At 43.5% G+C, this 21,063-nt stretch overlaps 3 protein-coding genes across 4 annotated transcripts; 2 read left to right on the top strand and 1 right to left on the bottom strand.

The window, feature by feature from the left end:
- Positions 1 to 5,928: 5,928 nt before the first annotated feature.
- LOC127762380 (FAM10 family protein At4g22670) lies at positions 5,929 to 10,337 on the bottom strand. 2 transcript variants are annotated; one of them, XM_052286881.1, is made up of 10 exons: positions 10,086 to 10,337; positions 9,849 to 10,022; positions 9,691 to 9,778; positions 9,511 to 9,591; positions 9,354 to 9,418; positions 8,899 to 9,039; positions 8,702 to 8,818; positions 8,159 to 8,401; positions 8,013 to 8,070; positions 5,929 to 6,269 (listed from the first exon to the last, which is right to left on the bottom strand). In XM_052286881.1, the coding sequence occupies exons 1-10, from the start codon at positions 10,248 to 10,250 to the stop codon at positions 6,172 to 6,174; spliced, it is 1,230 nt and encodes a 409-aa protein (XP_052142841.1). In that variant the 5' UTR covers positions 10,251 to 10,337; the 3' UTR covers positions 5,929 to 6,171. The 2 variants fall into 2 exon arrangements, with proteins under 2 accessions (XP_052142841.1, XP_052142842.1); XM_052286882.1 differs by having other exon boundaries at positions 9,849 to 10,019; positions 10,086 to 10,335.
- A 109-nt stretch (positions 10,338 to 10,446) lies between these two features.
- On the top strand, positions 10,447 to 15,088 carry LOC127762378 (uncharacterized). The gene is made up of 4 exons (XM_052286879.1): positions 10,447 to 11,565; positions 11,646 to 13,067; positions 13,199 to 13,310; positions 14,633 to 15,088. The coding sequence occupies exons 1-4, from the start codon at positions 10,780 to 10,782 to the stop codon at positions 14,851 to 14,853; spliced, it is 2,541 nt and encodes an 846-aa protein (XP_052142839.1). The 5' UTR covers positions 10,447 to 10,779; the 3' UTR covers positions 14,854 to 15,088.
- A 988-nt stretch (positions 15,089 to 16,076) lies between these two features.
- On the top strand, positions 16,077 to 20,778 carry LOC127762379 (protein disulfide isomerase-like 1-4). The gene is made up of 12 exons (XM_052286880.1): positions 16,077 to 16,657; positions 16,744 to 16,873; positions 16,981 to 17,149; positions 17,248 to 17,366; positions 17,458 to 17,538; positions 17,705 to 17,791; positions 17,917 to 17,991; positions 18,458 to 18,526; positions 18,604 to 18,684; positions 18,764 to 18,898; positions 19,495 to 19,551; positions 20,360 to 20,778. The coding sequence occupies exons 1-12, from the start codon at positions 16,164 to 16,166 to the stop codon at positions 20,543 to 20,545; spliced, it is 1,683 nt and encodes a 560-aa protein (XP_052142840.1). The 5' UTR covers positions 16,077 to 16,163; the 3' UTR covers positions 20,546 to 20,778.
- The last annotated feature ends 285 nt before the right edge of the window (positions 20,779 to 21,063 follow it).

The raw sequence follows: 21,063 nt of genomic DNA, 5'->3' as shown, positions 1-21,063 counted from the left end.
GCTGTGCATGTCATATAATCAACTTGATTGTTAAGGCTGGTCTAGAAGTTTTCAAACCCATGCTTCAAGATTTTAGAACAGCCATCTCATTTGTGAATGCATCTAATCAGCGCATTGCTTTATACAAAAACTGGTGTATTGCTAAGGGTGTTCGACCTCATAAGTTTGGTTTGGACATGGATGTTAGATGGAATGCAACTTATCTAATGCTTAAGCATCTCTTCCCACATAAGGAGCTTTTTTCATTGTTTATTGCAACTCATTATCCTAGGGAAAATGGTAGACAATTGCTTACTGATTTGCACTGGACAATTGCTGAAACTGTGCTTTTATTCCTTGAACAATTTTATGATTCAACTGTTATTTTGTCTGGTGTTTATTATCCAACATCTCCATTAATTATGCATCACATTCTTGAGATTGCTGGACATCTTAACACTTATGAGAATGATATTGACCTTAGAAATGTTGTTGTTCCCATGAAAAGTAAGTTCTTGGCATACTAGTTTGAGATTTCATTTCTATATTCATTTGCTTTTATCTTGGATCCTAGGGCTAAGATCAGAGGTTTTAGCAATGTTCTACAAATTATGTCACAAATTATGACCTTTGATTACTCTACTTATTTAACTGAGGTTAGGGCTGCATTGTCTGACATTTTTTCTAAGTATGAAAGTAAGTTTGGTGCTGTGAGATTACAAAGAACAACCCCAGGCAGTACTACTAGTAAGAAAAAGACAGCTTGGGGAAAGATTTTTGGTGCCAGTGATGCACTTGGACTTGGTGCTGGTGCCAGTCCAGGTTCTGGACTTGGTACTGGTTCATTTTCCATGAGAACTTTTGCTACTACTTTGATTCAGGCTGTTTCTTTTAATGCTAACTTGAATGTCTCTGAGTTGTCTGCCTATCTTGATAGTGACACTGTCAACCAATTCGACGATGACTTCAATATCCTAAACTGGTGACATGAGCACAAACACACATATCCTATTCTGTCCATATTAGCTAGAGATGTCTTGACTGTTCCTGTTTCTACTATATCGTCGGAGTCTGCTTTTAGCTTAACTGGCAGGATCATTGAGGAGCGACGACGGCGTCTAGGTCCTGACATGGTGCAAGCTTTGGCATTGATCAAGAACTGGGTGCAGGCAGACAAGAAGTTGCAGCATACCATGGAGAATGTAGAGCTTATAAAATCATTTGAGGAACTGGATGACTATACTGGACTTGGACTTTAATATGATAATTAGATGAAAGTTGTGGGCTACACTCTTTTTTCCTTTCTAGGGTTTTCTCACGAGGTGTGAGTTTTTACCTAGAAAGGTTTTTAATGAGGCAGCCATTGCACTACATAGTTACTATTATTTTTGAAAGTGTTTGTGACTTGAATTGTGAACTGTGATTTGTAATCTGTGAGATTTGTGATATTGTGATCTGTTAACTTGTGATGCACTGATTTTGTGCATGGTTTTTGTGATGGACTTTGTATTTGATTTGTGATATTGTGATATGTTAACTTGTGATGCACTGATTTTGTGCATGGTTTTTGTGATGGACTTTGTATTTTCAAACTGTACGTGCAAAATTGAAGTGTACAAGTGGCAAATGTCTTAGGCGTGCCTGGGCTGGCCCGGGCACGGTGGGCTCGTCGTGCCGTCAGGCCGGCACGGCACGACTGCTGTAGGGCCGTGCCTGGGCCTGAGGTCCAGCCCGTGGGTAGGCACGGCCGTGCTGGCCCGATCGCCTCGGGCCGTGCCTGGGCCGGGCCGTGCCGGGCGGGCCATATGGCCATCTATAAGTGTGCCAGCGTGCGCGATTCTTACCGACGAGCAAACATTGAACAATGGATAGCATCTGAAGAGTCTGGCGTGGATGAAAGAACCTGGGCCGCTCCATAGCCTTCATCGGAAATTCAGCATCGATTCATCACGGTTGCGTGGCTGCAAGTCCCGTGCCTCTGCAGCTACTACGGCAACGCTGGGCGTACACATGCCTACACAATATTTTTTTCTGATCTATTTTGGGTTTTGATGTGAAGAAAGATGTTGATTGCGTACCAGTCTCTACACTAGGACAAGAGGAGATAATCGGAGAGGTCGTCTAATCCATATGATCCTCTAATTTCCTAAGTAATCTTTGGTGTATACCAGTTTCCAAGTTAGTGTAAGCATGGGGTGCACTATTCATCATCGAGGTTTAGTTCCATTTGCTTCCATATTCATCTGCTGGTGAGATATTTTTACAACCTCTGTAGCTAAGTAGGAGGCAAGAATAATTCGTTACGTCTAGAATTATATCAACAAGTAAAGGTTATTGGCTGAGAATCAGAGATGATTTATCTCTCCCTTTCAATAATGTATATGCAGTTCCACAAGAATGAATTGTTCTCTCTTCGAGCTATTTGGTTACTGCAAGAATCTGTTTGAGGTATGATCCAATAATCTCAGTCAGTCTTTCTTTGATTACATATGTTCAACTGTATGTAGTAAAAAAAAATCAAACATCAAGAGAATATTTTGTTTTTTTAGAATGATTTTGTTTTGTTCATTCATTGAATATCAACTAGGAGAATTTTTTCAAGACATTGAACTCAAAGAAACACATTCACACTGCCTCTCTTCTAAATTGATAAATATAATATTAATAAACTACCCTGTTTCACGATAGCAATAAAGTTCCATGTATTCTTAATATTTTTCTAATAATTTTCATACCACTTCACTTTACCAAATGCAACTACCAATCTCAACAAAATATCCCACTGAAGCACGGGTTTCTATTAATACCCAAATTTGGCTCCGATATAGGGTACTCCCTCTGTTTCATATTATAAGACTTTCTAGCATCGCCTATATTCATATAGATGTATGTATATGAATGTGAGCGAGGTTAGAAAGTTTTATAATATGAAACGGATGGAGTATAAAAGATAGAAAAGTATAGCCAAATTTGGAAAGAACACGACTTACCACGCGAGGCCGGGTCTCGGGTTGTGAAAACCGATCGGTATTAGCTGGTTTTCATGCTGTGTTGACTGAAATTCTTCAGTTTTTACTAGTTTTTGATCAGATTTTGGTAAACCGCTGAAGAGCCGTTTTTACTTCGAACTCAAAAGGGTAAAACCCTGGTTAATATAGTCCACACACCTTTACGTTCCAAAGGGAAAACAAACGCATATTTACCAAACGAATGTCTTTTAGCGATGAGACAAGTCAGCCGAACCGACGAGCATGTAAATCAAGAGTCTTGTCTGAAACATGAATATGGCCATTTCCTAATAACGTCGGAGTACTCTCTTCGTCTAATAAAAAGAATACAATAACGACAGTATATAGGCATATAGCAGGCCGCGAAATATTATTTAGAGTAAATTGCATATTGGTCCATGTTTTTTAACCATAGTTTCACATTAGACCACCATTAACTAAATGCTTTCACTTTACACCAGATTTTATTACCAAAATGTATCACTTTAGACCAGTGGCCCACTTGCCAGTGTGGCTGAGGGAAAAAAAAAGGAAACTTCTCGGTTGGGAAGGAACCAGCGAGTCCGCTGACTCATCTCCTACCACACCGTCGATCTCTTTCCAACTTCACCCAACCATCTCATGGCGGTGTGGGCAGAGATCACGCTAAAGCCTTGGGGGCAACATGGGGAGCTTGGGACTGGAAAGACTCGTGTGGAGGTCGATGTTAGGCGACGTGAGCAAAGAGGAGCTCGTGTACGTCCAGGTACAGCAGAAGTCGAGTCACGGAGGCGACGGCGGTGGAGAGGAGGTTGAGCTCCGGGATGGCGCGCAGGCATCGGAGTAGCCATGGAGATCGAGGTTGAGCCGGGACGGTAGAGAGGAGCTTGAGCCCAAGTACGACGTGCTAGTGCTACTGAATATCGAGGTCAAGCGAGGTGCGACGACGGCAGAGAGGAGCTCTAGCTCGGGGACGACGTGCGGGCGTAGGTGAAGAACGAAGTCAAGCTAGCGAGGGCCGACGGCGGCGGAGAAGAGCTCGAGCTTGAGGACGGCACGCTGGGGCGACGGAGCCTCGTAGGTCAAGCTAAGGTGGTGGATAGGAGCTCGAGCTCAAGGACAGCGTGTGGGTGCTGCTGCCTGCTGGTGCATGGAGGTCGACGTCGAGCGGGGAGAGACACGGCAGAGGTCAAGGCCGGGGGTGGCGCGCCAGCATGGGACTATGGGAGAGTTTGAGGTCAAGACGGGGCATGACGACAACGGAGATTGAAATCGAGATTGGGAAATGCGTGCGTGCGGGAACAGGCGGAAGTCGAGGTCGAGCCGGCGGACGACATCGGCGGAGATTGAAATCAAGCCAGGGAATGGCGTGCGAGTGCGGGCGGAAGTCGAGATCAAGCCACCGGACATTGAGCTTGAGCCTGAGACCGGCCGGCACGACGGGAACAAAAGTCGAGCTAGCGTGACGCCGTGTTAGCGGAGGTTGACCCCGTGCTGGCTGGACTACGAGCTTGAGATGCGCGGGCGTCAGCTCTGTTATATATGCTCGAGCTCTCTTAGGCGTCGTGGTCTTTGTGGTCTACAGCCATCGATGAAAATAGTTGGAGATGATCAGATAGGGATGAGAGATTGGCTCTGAGAGACTGACTATGGGCCATACGCCCAAAGTGAAAGGTTTTGGTATAAAATCTGGCCTAAGGTGAAAACATTATATTAAGGGTAGCCCAAAGTGAAACCGTGGTAAAAAAAATATAGTCCAACATGTAATTTACTCTATTATTTAAACCCAAAACATCGAGTTCATTGCCTCTAAATCTATATCTATACCTAATAAAAAATACGTAAGGATTCCGGTATTCATTGTATTGCAAAACCGCAGTTGATATAATATATGTATCTTCCATGTAATCACATAACACAAGTGATTATTTGCTTGCTTGGTTAATGTGGAAATTCTTCACTTCGTCCACCAGGGTTCAACTCCCACCTTCCCTCTCTTTTTACACCTATTATTACTTGCTCTGTATGCCCTATTATTACTTGCTTTGCATGTGGTCTCTCCTGTAATAAGTACTTTCGCTCCCTCATACTGCATCGGGCCTCTCCTGTAATAAGTCTACATTCGCTCCCTCGTTTACTGTGTCTATAGACCTCCTTGCTTAACGGGTCGGTCCGGCGCGCGTTGTTTTGGCCCTTATTTCTTTTTCCCTTATTTTTTCACCCAAAAATCATTAAATTTTTACATAAAAAAATTTTAATCACTTTGAACCATCATTTTAAGATATAAAATTGCTGTAAATTTTGCATGTGCGTTTTAATTTATTTCTAACTAAATGAAAGAAAAAAATAGTAAGTCTTCGAGTAAAGTTTTTTTCATCGTCCATCACACGCGAAATCACTTTCGTATATTTCGGTGTTTTTTTATAATGAAGGTTTGTTTAGATTGTAGCCAAAATAAACCTTACAAAATTTATATATTTATTAGAGTTTGATAAAAAACTAAATGGATGCACATATTTGGTAACTTTACTAAAATTTGATAAGGTTTATTTAAACTACAATCTGAACAGGCCCTGACAAGGCCCTGACATCAGTTTCCTAATCTGCAGATGCGATATAAAATTTCAAGATTTGGAAGGCATGTACAAATTTGAAATTTTGTACACATGTATCATACAAGTACACAAGCAATATTAGCAATCCATATTTGTTTGATATTCACCCGTTGCAGCATATTTACTAGTCTAAAAATAAGTACATATCGGGCTAGTTATTACTCCCTCAGTTCTATAGTAATACAACTAAGGAAAGAAAAATTTTCTTTGTTTTCCTATACTTGCACCCTATGAACCGAATAGTACTAATAAAAAAATCCTTTGGTTTTCCTACAAACCGAAGCCCTAAACACAACACAAGTAGAGCTATCCACCCAACACAATGCACAAACAGATAGATGAATGAATGCGACAACTGTCAACAAATCATATCTCCAAATCCTCATTGTCGCATCTCTAAAAGAAGTAATATAGAGTTAGCAGCCCGATGAAAAGTATTTCTGCATATACATCCACCGTTTAATACCACATTCACAAAAAAGAGTAGCACCTAACAAGAGACCGTCCAACGTGCTTTTGCTCATCACAAAACACTTGACACCATATTGCCAAATAACAATTTACTCATACCATCAGCTCACTCAAATAGTTTACTGGGACCCATTGAATTTCGCCATCATCTTTGCAATGATGGGGCCCACCTTGGGGTTGGCTTGGTGCCTCGCAAAGCTGGCAGGATTGTTCATCACTGAAAAAAAAATTAAACAGACGGTTAAACAACTGAAATTGTATGCTTGGGTGCAGAACACAGCTCTACGGTCCCTTTTAACCTAGCAAGTATGTATTGATAAAACTAACAGCAGCGTGGTTCTAAACTTCTAATGCCTTCATGACTTGATAACTCAACAATGTCTAGGGTGCCTTTTTTGTGTCATGCATGTTTTCCTTGGCTTGTGCAGGTACCCAGATGCAAGGATAACATGCTCAACATATTTGACTACACAATACTGCCTGGAATGCCTAAACTGTTATAATTGCTTACTAATATCGGATACCATTGAACATAAGTACAGTGCAGTGACTCTGGTGAACAGGAATACTGCCTCCAGTCACCAAAAAATGTGGTTATGGGAACCTTGCAGTAAACACAAGTTAATCTTGAGTATAATTATTGTTTGAAACATAAGTCTTGCACATAAAAATAGAGTAAATTTTAGAAAACCCAACGTTTTATGGTCAAAATTGCACAAAAAAAAACCGCGTGTTATGGCTCGTGGCTCATAACCACAGTTTTTATGGTCTAAAATGTTACATAAAACCCCACATTTATTCAAATCTTGATTAATTTCAGCATATTCGAAATAATATCTTTCAAAGCAGTGAAGAGTTAAACTATCAACCTTACACTGTGTTCTTCCCCCTACTTTCCCAACTTCTACACTCTCATTTTTTGCATGCACACTTCCCAAACTGCAAAACAGTGTGTTTTTTGCAAAAATTTTCTACAGAAAAGTTGCTTTAAAAAAATCATATTAATCCATTTTCAAGTTTTATTAGCTAATACTTAATTAATCGTGCGTTAATCCATCGCTTGGTTTAGCATGCTAGGTTGGAAGCCCAACCTTCCCACCAAACACAGCCTTAGTCAAGAACCCAATAATAAAGAAATCCATACTCTATGCTAAATTTTAAGTAAATTCATACTTAACATGCACAGGGACAGGGGTTTTGTGAAATTTTAGAATCATAATACCTAGTGTTATAAGCCACCAGTCAAAATACCTATGGTGTTATGCAACTTTGACCATAAAACATGGATTTTGTGAAATTTACTCCAAAAATATATAGCCAAGTTGTCATAAAAATGCTTTCAAAATATCACTTGTGTAACTTTTTCCGTATTTATACAAAAGACACACCAAGACAAAGTTGTATATAGTTGACTTTGCAAAGTACAAAACAACATTATTTTTTACTAGAGGGATAAACCAAACTCGCAAATTGCAAAGTTCTGTGTTGCAATGCTGTCATGGGCTGAAATCTATACAACATAACGAATAAGGGTAACATTAAACATAGAAAATCCAATAGCCTCTAGTGAACAGAATTTTCAAACTCAGGAAACTTGAGAATTCAATTTAGGGTGGCAATACTGTTTATGAGAAAACAAAAAATATATGAACTATGCTCCTTTAATATCTTCAGATGTACTAATGCACGCCCTTCATAACTCCTGATAAGCCACAAAAAAACCAATTTACCTACCGTTGATTTATATCCACATATTTCTTAGGACCACTTCCCTTGCAGACTACAGAAGGAAATGTTAAAGTACATATAAACACCCACTCAATGGGAATTGGACAACCATTCAGTACTTCTTTGCCATCAGGTTTTTTAATAAAAAAGATTGATGTTATCCAGAAACAGTACTACATAGGGACTGGAACTTGAACAAGTAAATCACAAATATGCCAATGTTAAAGCATACCATCTTGAAGAGCTGCCATAACCTCAGGGTCACCAAATGCTGCCATCAGATCAGGGTCCTGTTGAAGAGGGAAAAACATACATGTGTAGTGACTGTCATCTCAAGGAATGAAAACCAATGAGGGTAGCTAATTCTAAATCACTTACATTCAGAATTTTACTCATATCAACATTCCCAGGAACACCTCCAGGCATAGCACCCCCAGGGAAGCCACCAGGCATCCCACCTGGGAAACCTCCACCAGGCATACCACCTGGGAAACCTCCACCAGGCATTCCTCCTGGGAAACCTCCACCAGGCATCCCTCCTGGGAAGCCCCCCCTGGGAGATGCACCTCCCGATGAGCGACTTGATGATTGCTCCTTCCGCTTGGCCTTGTCATAAGCAGCCTGTAGAAAAACAAAACATAATCATGAGCAGTATCATTTGGGCCCATTTGGTCTAAACCTGAAAAAGGGAACATGAGAGCCAAGAGAAAAATTGGCATAGCATATTTGGGGCAATCAAATTGACTGGCCAAGTTTTGGCCATCTTTTGCTCTGAAAGCGAACTAGTGCCATATGTGGTGGTTGCCTAACCAAAATTTGAGATCAAACCAAAGGTTGAAGAGGAAAATTTTGGTGAAAGCAGACCAATTTTGTTAAGGTGGATGGCATGGGCTGATGGGCATCAAACTAAACAGGAAGTACCTGTGCTTCTGCACGTCGACGGAATCGGTCACGCTCAGCTCTCTTTTCTTCCCTCTCTTTTCGCAGCCGTTCATATTTCCTGCGATGTTCCATTATCTTGTGTGCATTAGGCTCCACCTGCAAGATTATCAGTGTCACTTAGATTACATGAGCTTATTCATATGCAGAGGAAGAGAGCGTCCAAATAAAAAATCGACCTTCTTGAGCACAGCATTGATCTCATCATCATAATCCATGTTCGATGCTGTGTGAAGATCATGGGCAGCTTCCTCCCATTTTCCAAGCATAGCATAAGCCATTCCACGAGTTTTGTAGCCTTTTGCAGAGTCTGGGTTAATCTACATAATAATGGCAGGTTATGCAAAGCGCACCTAGGTGGCATAATCAATACTCCTAATAATTAATAATATAACCGCACTGTCAAGTGTTAACCCTAGGGTAAGCGCATAATGAATAATATAACCGCACTGCTAAGTGTTAACCTTAGGTGGCCACCTAGCTCACCTAGGCTGTGCTGTACCATGCCTCAGCAAACACAGACTATCAATCAACCTTGTAATAAGAGCAATTCTGCATATTGACTTCACATATAGTACATGCAAAAGTTCCACTTGAGCAAGAAAAAAAAATAGAGAAGAGCAGAGCTTTTCACCTCTAGAGCAGCATTTGCATCACGGATGGCAGCAACAGGTTTCTTCATTTTGATAAACACAGAAGCTGCACAAGCATACGAATTCCACAACTTGGTCAGTGCTTATGCATGATATACGGTAAAGATGGATGGTATAGAGCATTGAGAGGCGACCTACCTCTAGTACCATACATGATAGCTGAGAGTGGATTGAGCAGTATTGCCTTTGTAAGATGGTCAATAGCTTCTTCCAGTTTCCCTGACAAGCAATGCCACATGTAATGGGGAATCAGATTGAAGGCAAGCCAAGTAGAAAAAGAAAAAAAAAGGCCAGAGGGGTGGGGGGAAAAAAGAGCACCTTCTGACATTGCTTCCATGGCCTTGCTTTTGGCCTCCTGTGAGGCATCACGATTTTCCTCGGTGACATCAATAGAAGGATCTCCCATCTGGCATAAACAATGGTATGATTAGTGGGGCTGGAGATGGGAGATGCAAGGGTAATATTATTAGTATTACCTTTTGCGGAGGGTCCTGATGGTCAGATTCGACAATGTCTCCTTCAAGTTCAAGATCGGACTCGACGATGTCCTGGTCAAGCTCGTCCGGCTCCGGAGTGGCATCCCTCATGTTGAGATCGTCGTCGTCGTCGTCGTCGTATTCGTCGTCGATGTCATCCATGGAGGACGGCTGCTGCAGGGATGACTGTTACGATATGATGGAAGAAATGGGGGCAAAAGAGAAGAGATCGGAGACCTTGGGCTTGGGGGTGGCCTTGGTGAAGGCGGCGGCGGGGAGGTGGGCGCCCAGGCTCTCGAGGTAGTCGCGGAAGAAGGCGAGGTTGGGGTCGGCGAGGAGGGAGGGGTCCTTCTTGCAGGCCTCCACGAAAGTGCGGAGCTCGCCAACGCGAGAAGCATCCATGGCGTCCGCTCCTCTTCTCCCTTGCCTTTGGGTTAGGGTTTTGCGCGGTGCGATGGGATGGGATGGGATGGGATGCGAGTGAGATTTGTAGCGGGGGGAAGGAAGAAGGAAGGGGCTTTGGCTTCCAGAGCCTTCTCTTGGCACTGTCCCCACAAGTCAGTCACATACCGTCCGATGCGCATCCAACGGCTAATCGCAGTCAGTGCGCATCCTCCTCCCGACTCGCGTCGTCTCGTCTCGTCTCTCTCCTCACCCGCAACCCCAACGGAGGAGGAAGGGAAGAAGGGAGGAAACCCTAAAATTCCTCTTCTCCTTCTGCTCTCGATTCGATTCGATCTCGTCGCCACGCCCCCGCCCCCGCCCCCGGCCCGCCCCGCCCCGCAAGCCGCCGATCTGTTGCGCCTCGTCAAGACCCCCCCAGCCCAAGATCTGATTCGTTTCGATTCCGAGCTGAGCAGCAGCAGGAGCAGGAGGAGGAGGAGGAGCTCATCGATTTGGTGGTTGCTGATGGGCGGCGCATCCATGTTGGATGAGGAAGCGCACTGCATCTGATCGCATTCGGGTCCCCTCCAGCAACCCCGCGCCATCGCCGTCGCCGCCGCCGCCGCCGGAGGAACCTGCCGTGCCCATGCCGCATGTTGGGGCCCGCCGCTCCACGCGCGTCTTCGTGCCCAAGACGCCCAGGCCGCCTCAGCCTTCTGATCCTGCCAGGGTCCTCCGCTCCGGCAAGCGCCTCGCCTTCTCCGAATCCCCCGCCGACGCCCACTGGTTCCAGTGCAAGCCCAACAACTGCTTCCACGTCCATGACCACCAACGCCAACTTCACGACGACCCCAAGCCACCGCCGCCGCCTCTGCCGCGCACAAGGTCCTTCGGGATCGTCTACAGCAGGAAGCGCCGCCGCCGCCTCCCCGAACCCAAGGAGGACACCAGGTTTGCCATTGTCTTCACTAGGAAGAGACCCAAGGTCGCCCCTTTTCAGCACCACGCCCCGAACGACCTTGCCACCATCCCATGCTCCTCTTCCAGGGAGTTTGCCTCCAGGACTGGCTTCTTTGATTCCCATTTCTTGACCCTGGTGGATTGTATTCCCACTAATAAAGCTGACGCTGCCATGCTTATTGTCCTTGTGGATTCATCTTGCTCTGGGAGCTCTCAGCACTTCTTGCGCCTCCTCCTCTCTGTGCTGCGCTGGATGCGTAGCTGCCGACGGGGCAAGGTCCGAAACCTTGCCTCCTTTCTCTCGTCCGATGCTGTCGCCACTGCGCTTGCATTGCGGGGATTGCATTTTGTCCAGCTTCAATGCCGGAGAGACGTAAGCCTTCTACAGACTTTAAAAGTGTGCCAGTTTTAGTTCCTTGTACACCTGGTTAATGTGTATGCCTTTTCTTGCAGTGTGCATTGTCACAGAGGGCTTTGGTGCAATGTGGCTGGTGTGAGCTTCGTGGTGCCAAGGATTCTGAACCATTGTTGTCTGTCAATTTCTTGGCAGTCCCTTCTTACTTCCAGATTTTGCACTTGTTAATAGCACTCGAGTCAATGTATCTTCCAGCTGTGATTCGTACGAGAATGCATTTGGTTGGTGGAGCTGAAGAAATTTATCCTCGCACCCTATTGGAGGAGGATTCTGAATCTCTGAGCACCGGGGATACTGATCCTGCTGTTGACCTGTGTAGCAACAAACTTTGCAGTGTGGCTCAAGATTATGTGCCCCTTGAAGAGATTGCAGGAGTGGTGGTCCATGGTCTGAGGCTAAAGAAGCATCAAAGGAAGAGAAGCTCTATGCGGCATCCCCTCAGTCGACAGCGTCTTGCTGCAAGATTTCCCGACAAGGTAGTTGCAACAAACCAGACCGATGTGGCTAGACAGACAGAAGCGGATGCGCCACCCTCAGTTAGTCCGGAGCTTCCACTGGAGCCTGTCAAACCTAAAGCAGCACTGGAAATCTCTCTTGATTTGCTTGAAAACATGGATGACAGTGATGTTTCAACTCCTATAGGATCAAATGGGAAGCAAAAGAGGTCTTCTTTGAAAAGTCCCATTGAGCGCATGAATGAAAGGTTGGCTTTGGCTGAGGTTAGACAGAATATAGATTCTGTTCACTGCAGAGCAAACCTTTTAATTATTCAACCTGATAGGTGCTGGAGGGAAGAAGGCGCTGAAGTTATGCTGGAACCATCGGAATCAAATGAGTGGTGTATAGCTGTGAAGATACATGGTGTCAATAGAATATCTCTGAAGCCTTCGGAGCAGAGGTTTTATGTTGTTAACCGGTTCACCCATGCCTATATTTTGGCAGTTGATGATGGATTGAAGATTGAGTTCTCTGATAAATGGGACTGGCTTTTGTTTAAGGAGTTGCAAATTGAGGGTCGGGAGCGCAATTCCCAGGGAAAGATGATACCAATTCCTGGTGTAAATGAGGTTTCTGATGACATGGGAGTGATTGGAACATATCCTTTTTCACGCCCTGTGCCAGACTATATCAGAATGGCGGATGATGAGGTTGGGCGAGCTCTCTCAAGGGACTCTGTATATGATCTGGATTCTGAGGATGAACAGTGGCTCACCCAGTTGAATCATTCAGATTCTGACAGAAAAAGCGCACATCTTAATCATATTTCTTATGAAGATTTTGAAAAGATGATTACCACGTTTGAAAAGGATGCTTTCAACAACCCTGAAGGAACTAGTGATTTGGATCAGATTCTTTCCAGATACCCTACTTTGGAAAAGGACCATAATGTCCTTGCTGTGCATGAATATTGGATAAACAAGAGATATAAGAAAGGTGTACCACTGCTAAGGATATTGCAGGTATTTTTTGACTTTATCCCTTCCCCAAATATTAATACAAAGCTGGAACCTTCACAAAGATTACCCTCTATTGTCTGCATATCTTGAACTTCTGGTTATATTTTCTAAATGTTAACCTTCTTGATCATTAGGGTGCAACACTAAGACGAGGACAACTGTCACAAAGATCTATTAAGAAAAAAAGATCTTTCAAGAGACAAAGAAGCCAAGCTGGCCGTGGAAAGCCTGACATATGCTTGCAAGGTACTGATGTTTTCTCCTTGATGTCTATCTTACTAGAGAATTGGGACCGCCATTGGCGTGGCCCTTCACTTAGTTGAAGCAAGAAAGCATCATAAAAGATACAAGAAGCTTCTTTATCCATTTGTCCGAAGAGTGACCTCAATTGATTTCGGAAGCCATGTGAATCTTTTTTTCTTTCACATAAGAAACCACATCCTTCTATGCCTGAAATATCAAGCACTCCTAATATTATATCTAATCCTACATTTTAGCATCTGTAAGGTTACAGTGTTAGTTTCCCTGCCTCTGGTGTATTACCAATTTTCCATATCAAGGTGCACAAAGTTGCTAAGTAGATGGCCATGGTATTTTAGCTACATTCGTTCCAGTTGGAAATAGTTGGGTGTAAACATGTGTATATATAATTACTTTGATAAGAATGGTTACAGAAAAATGCATGCATAATTTGTAGTAATCGGCAAACTAACAAATCTATTGGAAATGATAACTTCTAACTCCATCCCAAAATTTATCCAGAAGTTGCTATATTTTGGGGAGGAGGTGGTAATAAATTTCTACTTGCCACCCTTAGTAGATACTACACAGTTAATAAAATAGCACTAATTGTGGCATATATAAATATGAACCTTGGATATAACGTAGAATACTTGTTGTGTAATGTTATGTAAGGAACTCTACTAAAATATGAAGCATGTTATATGTTCTATCATATTTTTGGTGAATGAACCACTAGTAATTTTGGGCCTATGTATTCACAAACGAAACAACTCTCCTATGAGGCCTAACAATAGAATGCTTGCTCCTTGTGAGGAGAGAGTCCTCGGTGAATTACTTTGGGACAGGTTACAGTTAGCTATTCAGCCAGTGTCTCAAACCCTTAATAAATGCTAATGTTTAGGGCAAATAGCACTTATCATCAAAACTATGATTCAGATGAGATCCATCATCGCAGCTTGTCGCCAAGACCACCTTGTTCACTTGTAGCTTTTTCATCCTTTTCCAATAATAGTTGCAGATTTATTCTTCACCTTGTCCCTCTCATCTGCTAGGTGATTCAACTCCTGTAGCAGCAGATCTGTGCAATCCTAGTTCACAAACAATACAAACTGCAAAACAATCCAGATCATGCTTGATGAAAGCATGCTCCCTGTAATTATGAAGAAACTAATTACTAGTAACATTTATGACCATTGTTCCACTGGTACATGCATGCAAGTTTGTGTACCATAACGTAGCGTTTTTTTATCCCGATGTTGCAGACTAAGTTCCTACTGAGGGGAAATAATCTTGTGTTGTCTTTTACTCGACATGTTGATGGACAGATGCTAATGGTGCTGAAGAGGAGGCTTTGCGGAGAGTTGTGGAAGCCGAACGTGCTGCAACACAGGCAGGAGAAACAGCTGTTCGTCTGCGCAGTAGAGCTCAGCGTCTCATGGCAAAGGCTGAGCTGGTGGCATACAAATCTGTTATGGCCCTCAGGATTGCTGAGGCTGCTAGGATATCTGACTCGTCACGGGATCTTGTTTTGACGACCCTCGACTAGTGAAGAATGTGAGTGAGATGTTCATTGATTTGTGTGAAGAGCATAGTAGCCAATAGTTTGTTTTCCTCTTTTTTGCCGCATCATTTCAATGCTACGTGGTATTTGGCTTTCGGGTAAGCTGTGGGCTGTGGGTCTCTTTTTTCCTCCCCACCTGTTTTAACTTTGTGAAGCCAATCTTTGTAGCGGATGCTTGAACTCAACTGTAATCTCTTGTGTAAATGATAGTGGTTAGTTAGATTGTGTGTATCTTTTCTGTAGCCATGTTTTGAAAAAGATGAACAAATTAAAAGCAAAATGAAAATCAGGAGGAGGCTAGGTAAAACGAGTCAACTAAATGTATAGTGGTTTTCATCCTGAAGGGTTTTCAGATGAAAGTTACTTTCGTTATGTCTACCTATTTCATTACACAAGGAAATAAGTCTATTTCACCTCCCTTGATATCTAGCTGATGATTGAATCGTCTTCCTCAACCGTAAAACCGGGTATAACACCTCCCTCTCTTTGAAAACAGGTGCAAGTTGACTCCTTAAGTGGTTTTGGAAGCGGTATCTATTGATGTGGCAGTTCGACCATGATTGACTTGCGGAGTCAGCAGGTAGAACCCACATGTCAGTGACTTACTACTCACCTCATCTTCTTCCTCACCTTTCCCCTTCCCTCTTCTCTCTCTGCCTCCTCTTTCTCGCCCTTCCGGCGGCTCTCACCGCCCTGTTTCTACCTTCCTCACTGCTGGCGCGCATGGCATCCTCTCCGCCACCATCTGCGTGCACTTCGACTCCGCCTAGCCGCTACGGCACCACAGCCACATCCTTATGATCATTGGCAGGGTGTTCCTCCGACTGTTCATTGTCGTCGTCTCCAAGGGCAGTGGGCCGGCGGCTTCTTGTTGGTGACGCCGCACGGCATGGTTGATTCCGCCTGTCCTGGAAGGGATAGATGAACGCCAACACCGATACTGTCCACAAACTCAACCGTAGAACCAGATATAACTCATATTCGAAGACGGAGAAAGCATCTCAAATATGGAATGGGCTTGGGCCTGCAGTCGGAAAGAAAGAAACTGGGCCAGATCCGGTCCAAAAGTGGCGGCTCACGCGGACGGCACCGCACACCACGCGCTCCGAGCTCCGGGGTCCGGCTGTGTGAGTCGCAAGCGACTTTTTTTCTCTTTTCAAACAGAAAGCTCTGGCTCTTATCGAAAATTAAAAAAAGAGAGAGAAATAAAAGGGGATCGATCCGCTCTTGTAGTTGTAGAGCGTTCCATTCCACTTCCACAGCAGTGGACTCAGTGAGCAACGGAGGAACCAACGATGCGCTCCCGATCTCTCCTCCTCGTCGCCCTCGCCACCCTTCTTCTCCACGCCTCCGCCTCCGCCTCCGACGACGACCTCGACTACCTCATCGACAACGCCGACGACATCCCCGCCAACGACCCCGACGGCTGGCTCCAGGAGGGCTCCCCCGACGACGACGACCTCTTCCACCATGGCCAGGCCCAGGACCATCCCATAGATGAGACCCACGTCTTCCTCCTCTCCGCCGCCAACTTCTCCGACTTCCTCGCCTCCCACCGCCATGTCATGGTCGAGTTCTACGCCCCCTGGTGCGCCCATTGCCAGGCGCTCGCCCCAGACTACGCCGCCGCCGCCGCCGACCTCTCCCCTCTTGCCCATCAAGTCGCCCTCGCCAAGGTCGACGCCACCGAGGACACTGATCTCGCCCAGAAGTACGACGTCCAGGGCTTCCCCACCATCCTCTTCTTCATCGACGGCGTTCCCAAGGACTACAACGGCGCAAGAACCAAGTGCGTGTCCCCCCCTCCCCCCAGATCCCATCTCATCTCGTCTCTTGGCTTCAATTTCTTTGACTTGTCTCTTGCCTTGGCTCCAGGGAAGCCATCGTGTCGTGGGTCAACAAGAAGCTAGCTCCCGGGGTGCAAAACATCACCACCGTCGACGAGGCGGAGAAGATACTCACCGGGGAGGACAAGGCCATTCTTGCCGTCCTCGACTCCCTATCGGTACCTTCTCTTCTCTTCTACTCAAGTCAACCCCGATGCTCTTTCTAAATTCTTACCGCACACACACTATTATTATTAATCTTCTTTTCAAACCCTACTACTTACAGGGTGCTCACAGTGATGAGATTGCTGCTGCTTCGAGGCTGGAAGATGCTATCAACTTTTACCAGACTTCCAATCCTGATGTTGCCAAGCTTTTTCACCTTGACCCAGCGGCCAAGCGCCCGTCCTTAGTCCTGCTCAAGAAACAAGAGGAGGAGAAGTTGACCTTCTATGGTACCCTTCTCTCTAAGTCACTTTAAGCATCAATCCCCTCATTTCTATTTTCCATGCGGGGCTTGGTTGTTGGATAATATACTCCACCTATCATGCAGATGGGCCATTCAAAGCATCTGCAATTGCCGATTTTGTATCTGCAAACAAGCTTCCGTTGGTCAACACCCTCACACAGGAAACTGCTCCTTCCATTTTTGACAATCCAATCAAGAAGCAGGCATGTCTAATTGATATTGCTTCTGTACATTTCTCACTTTTTTGGTCCATTTATACATTACTGGGCTGCTAACTTTTATTTTTCAAACCAGATTTTACTATTTGTTGTTGCAAACGAATCGTCGAAATTTCTGCCCATCTTTAAGGAAGCATCAAAATCATTCAAGGGGAAGGTAGTTTTTTTTCTTTTGATCCGTCAAGTTATCAGCAAACTTACTTCCGTTGCTTCACATGCTTTACTCAAATTTGGTGCTATGCAACACCACTTATCACTTTCCCATTCTATTTATTTACTGATGTGTTCGTTTACCACTGATGAGGTGTGTGGCCAAAATGCAGCTTTTGTTTGTCTTTGTGGAGCGTGACAATGAGGAAGTAGGTGAACCAGTTGCCAACTACTTTGGTATTACTGGACAAGAGACCACAGTAATGACTTGTGTTCTTTGTTACCTTTATCTGTACTGTTGTTTCTTGCATCGAAATTGGATGCTGCAATTTAGCCTCCATTTAATGTGTTTGTGTTATTTTTTTGTTTGTCCCTATGACTGTAGGTTCTTGCTTACACTGGGAATGAAGATGCTAGGAAATTTTTCCTTGATGGTGAAATATCGGTAGAGAATATTAAGGTAATTGTTGACACAGGTCCATGCACAGTGCCTTATTAGATGTAAAAATAGCATAGGAGTGTGCTCAAGTAGTTCGAACAAATTGTTCATTATGTTACCAAGTTTCAAGCTAGCATGTAATCACCAATCATTTGAGTTTTTTTGGCAAATGCATTTTCTATTTGTACTGTATTAATTTAACCTGAGAATCTTGCATGTATTTGTGGTTTGTGCATTATCAATTAATATTGCATTTTGTAGTGAACAAATGCAATGTGCATCTTTTTGCAATTTATGCACCATGCCGTTTGGTGTAGAAGTTGTCCTTTTAACTAGGGTACTTATTACTTTTCTTGGACACTGTTGATATTGAGTTCTGCCACTGCTAGTGAGGAAGGAGTCGACTATCATTCTCCAAGAATTTTTCTTATTCCTTGAAGGCTTGGTTATTGGACACCTTTATTGTTTTTATCCTTTTTACATGCAGAGATTTGCTGAGGATTTCTTAGAGGAAAAGCTCACACCGTTCTACAAGTCTGAACCTGTACCTGAATCTGTGAGTCTCTATAATTATATGATGGGTTCTTTCTCCACTTATTGTACCATAATGAGACATTCTGTGTTCCCATACAGAATGAAGGAGATGTCAAAATTGTTGTTGGAAAAAACCTAGATCAGATTGTTTTGGATGAATCAAAAGATGCCCTTTTGGAGGTATGTTCTTCCTGGAAGGTAAATTATGAGAAAAATGGTATTTATGTGTGGTCCATAATCGTTGTTGCTGTTGTTGCAGATATATGCACCATGGTGTGGGCATTGTCAGGAACTGGAGCCTACCTACAACAAGCTAGGAAAGCATCTCCGTGGCATTGACTCTCTTGTAATAGCTAAAATGGATGGCACTGCCAATGAGCATCCACGTGCAAAGGTCTGTTCTGCTTCCTGTTGGTTTTGGCAGTTTCACTTCACTTTTCTTTGAACTGGATATTAGAAAGTAAAATTTGGAGGCACGAAATGAAGAGTTTAATTTCCTGTGCTATTGTGGCCAAAAGATCTTGTGCATGTATGATATGAAACACCGCTAGTTATGAAAAATGTGAGGGTTGCTCAACTGCTTTGTTATTCGAAATCGCACTTTTGCACACTGCACAAAAAAGGTACATATCCATCCATCATCTAATACTACATACATTTCAATGTTGATTTACTTCTCATCCATGTATATGTATTCACGCACTACGATCTCACGAGTATGCATCAGTGGTACAGTATTTTGAGGCAGTAGTGACCACTGTAGCATGTGAAATTTGACTTGTAGTTGGAACAATTCATTTCCCCTCCAATCTCCATGCAATCTGAACCTTCAAGATTGGCTCATAGTTTGCTAGTACTATTCTTTTATGTGATTATCTTCCTTAAATTTTCAATGCATGCATGCATGCATGCTTAGTCTTGTTTATTTTTCCATTTTATTATGTTGTAAACTTTCCATATTACAGAATTAACACTTGCTTCTTGTCACAGCCTGATGGATTCCCAACGATCCTCTTTTATCCAGCAGGAAAGAAAAGTTTTGAGCCTGTAAGTGCCCAAATATGTGTCATGTCTTATTGAGGGGTGCATTTGTTACTGTATGTAATCTGTCTCTCAGTAGGTTTGTTACCTCTCTCTTCGGTAGAATTGCCTAGATTTCTTATAATGTGCTAAAACCGAAATATATCTGTCTCTCTCTGTAGAAATCTTGAATCACCTCTCTACTATATGTTACCGCACTATTCAAACTGCATGCGTGTCCTTGGTTTCTTGCTAAAAAAAAAATCCAACCTGCACGGCTGCACCTATGGCATTGAAGTCATTCTGCGCTATAACATTTGTTGAGGTCTTTCCCTTAAAACAACATTTGTTGAGGTCGGAATTCAAGATACGTTAGGCGTATATCTGACAAGTTATGTTTATGAGATTTTGAGATCCTGAAAGGGTCCGTATATAACAGTATTTACCAGAAGTCTGATTTAGGGAGTGTTTAGATCCAGGGGTGTAAAGTTTTGGCGTGTCACATCGGGTATATAGGGTGTCGCATAGGGTGTTTGCGCACTAATAAAAAAACTAATTACAGAATCCGTCAGTAAACCACGAGATGAATTTATTAAGCCTAATTAATCTATCATTAGTAAATGTTTACTGTAGCACCATATTGTCAAATCATGGGGCAATTAGGCTTAAAAATCCATCTCGCAAATTAGTCGCAATCTGTGCAATTAGTTATTTTTTTAGTCTATATTTAATATTTTATATAGTTGTTCAAACGTTCGATGTGATAGGGTGTAAAATTTTTGTGTGGGAACTAAACAAGGCCTTATTTAATTTGGCTGTGCGTTATTGTGTGCAGATTACTTTTGAGGGGGACCGTACGGTGGTGGAGATGTACAAGTTTATCAAGAAGCACGCTAGCATCCCTTTCAAACTGAAGCGGCCGGATTCGTCAGCAACGAAAACAGAGAAGGATCAGAGCACAGCTTCAACTAATTTGAGGGGGGAGAGGAGTTCCGGTACAAATTTCAAGGATGAGTTGTAGTCTTGTAGAGCGGCATTGGTGCAACCTTTGAACAAGGCAACGACGCTCTCTAGAAAAGGCTGTTTCTTTTTATGTATGCGAGGGCCTGAGGGGCAGCAGAAAGGAATCCAAAGTTGGTTTCTACTTTCTAGAGAGAGTATTCCGGTAAGGAGTTAGCTTGGACGATGTGCATGTTGAGATGAACGAATTGAATCGAATCGAATGGAATAAAAGCAAACGAAACGGCTTCGATATTTGTTTTTTTTTCTTTTTGAAACAACTTCGATATTTGTTGATTGTACTGGACTACTGGTTGTCCCATATCAGGGCATAATCTCAGTAAAAAGGCAAAACGATCGATTTGAGATGGTCTAGACTAGATTGCATGGTGTTGTGAGGCCCATTTGGCCCAACTAGCGGGACCGAATTTGATTCGTATCCCTAAACTACAATAACGGACATCTCGATCCTCTAACTATTAAAATCGGTGCAATTTGACTCCCTCCACGGTTTTGGAGGATGGTTTTGCTGACGTGGCG

The sequence above is a fragment of the Oryza glaberrima genome, chromosome 2 (assembly GCF_000147395.1).
Source record: "Oryza glaberrima chromosome 2, OglaRS2, whole genome shotgun sequence".
NCBI classification, from domain to species: Eukaryota; Viridiplantae; Streptophyta; class Magnoliopsida; order Poales; family Poaceae; genus Oryza; species Oryza glaberrima.
Note: the sequence above shows the minus strand (reverse complement) of the source record. Positions and strands in the feature narration are given on the sequence as shown.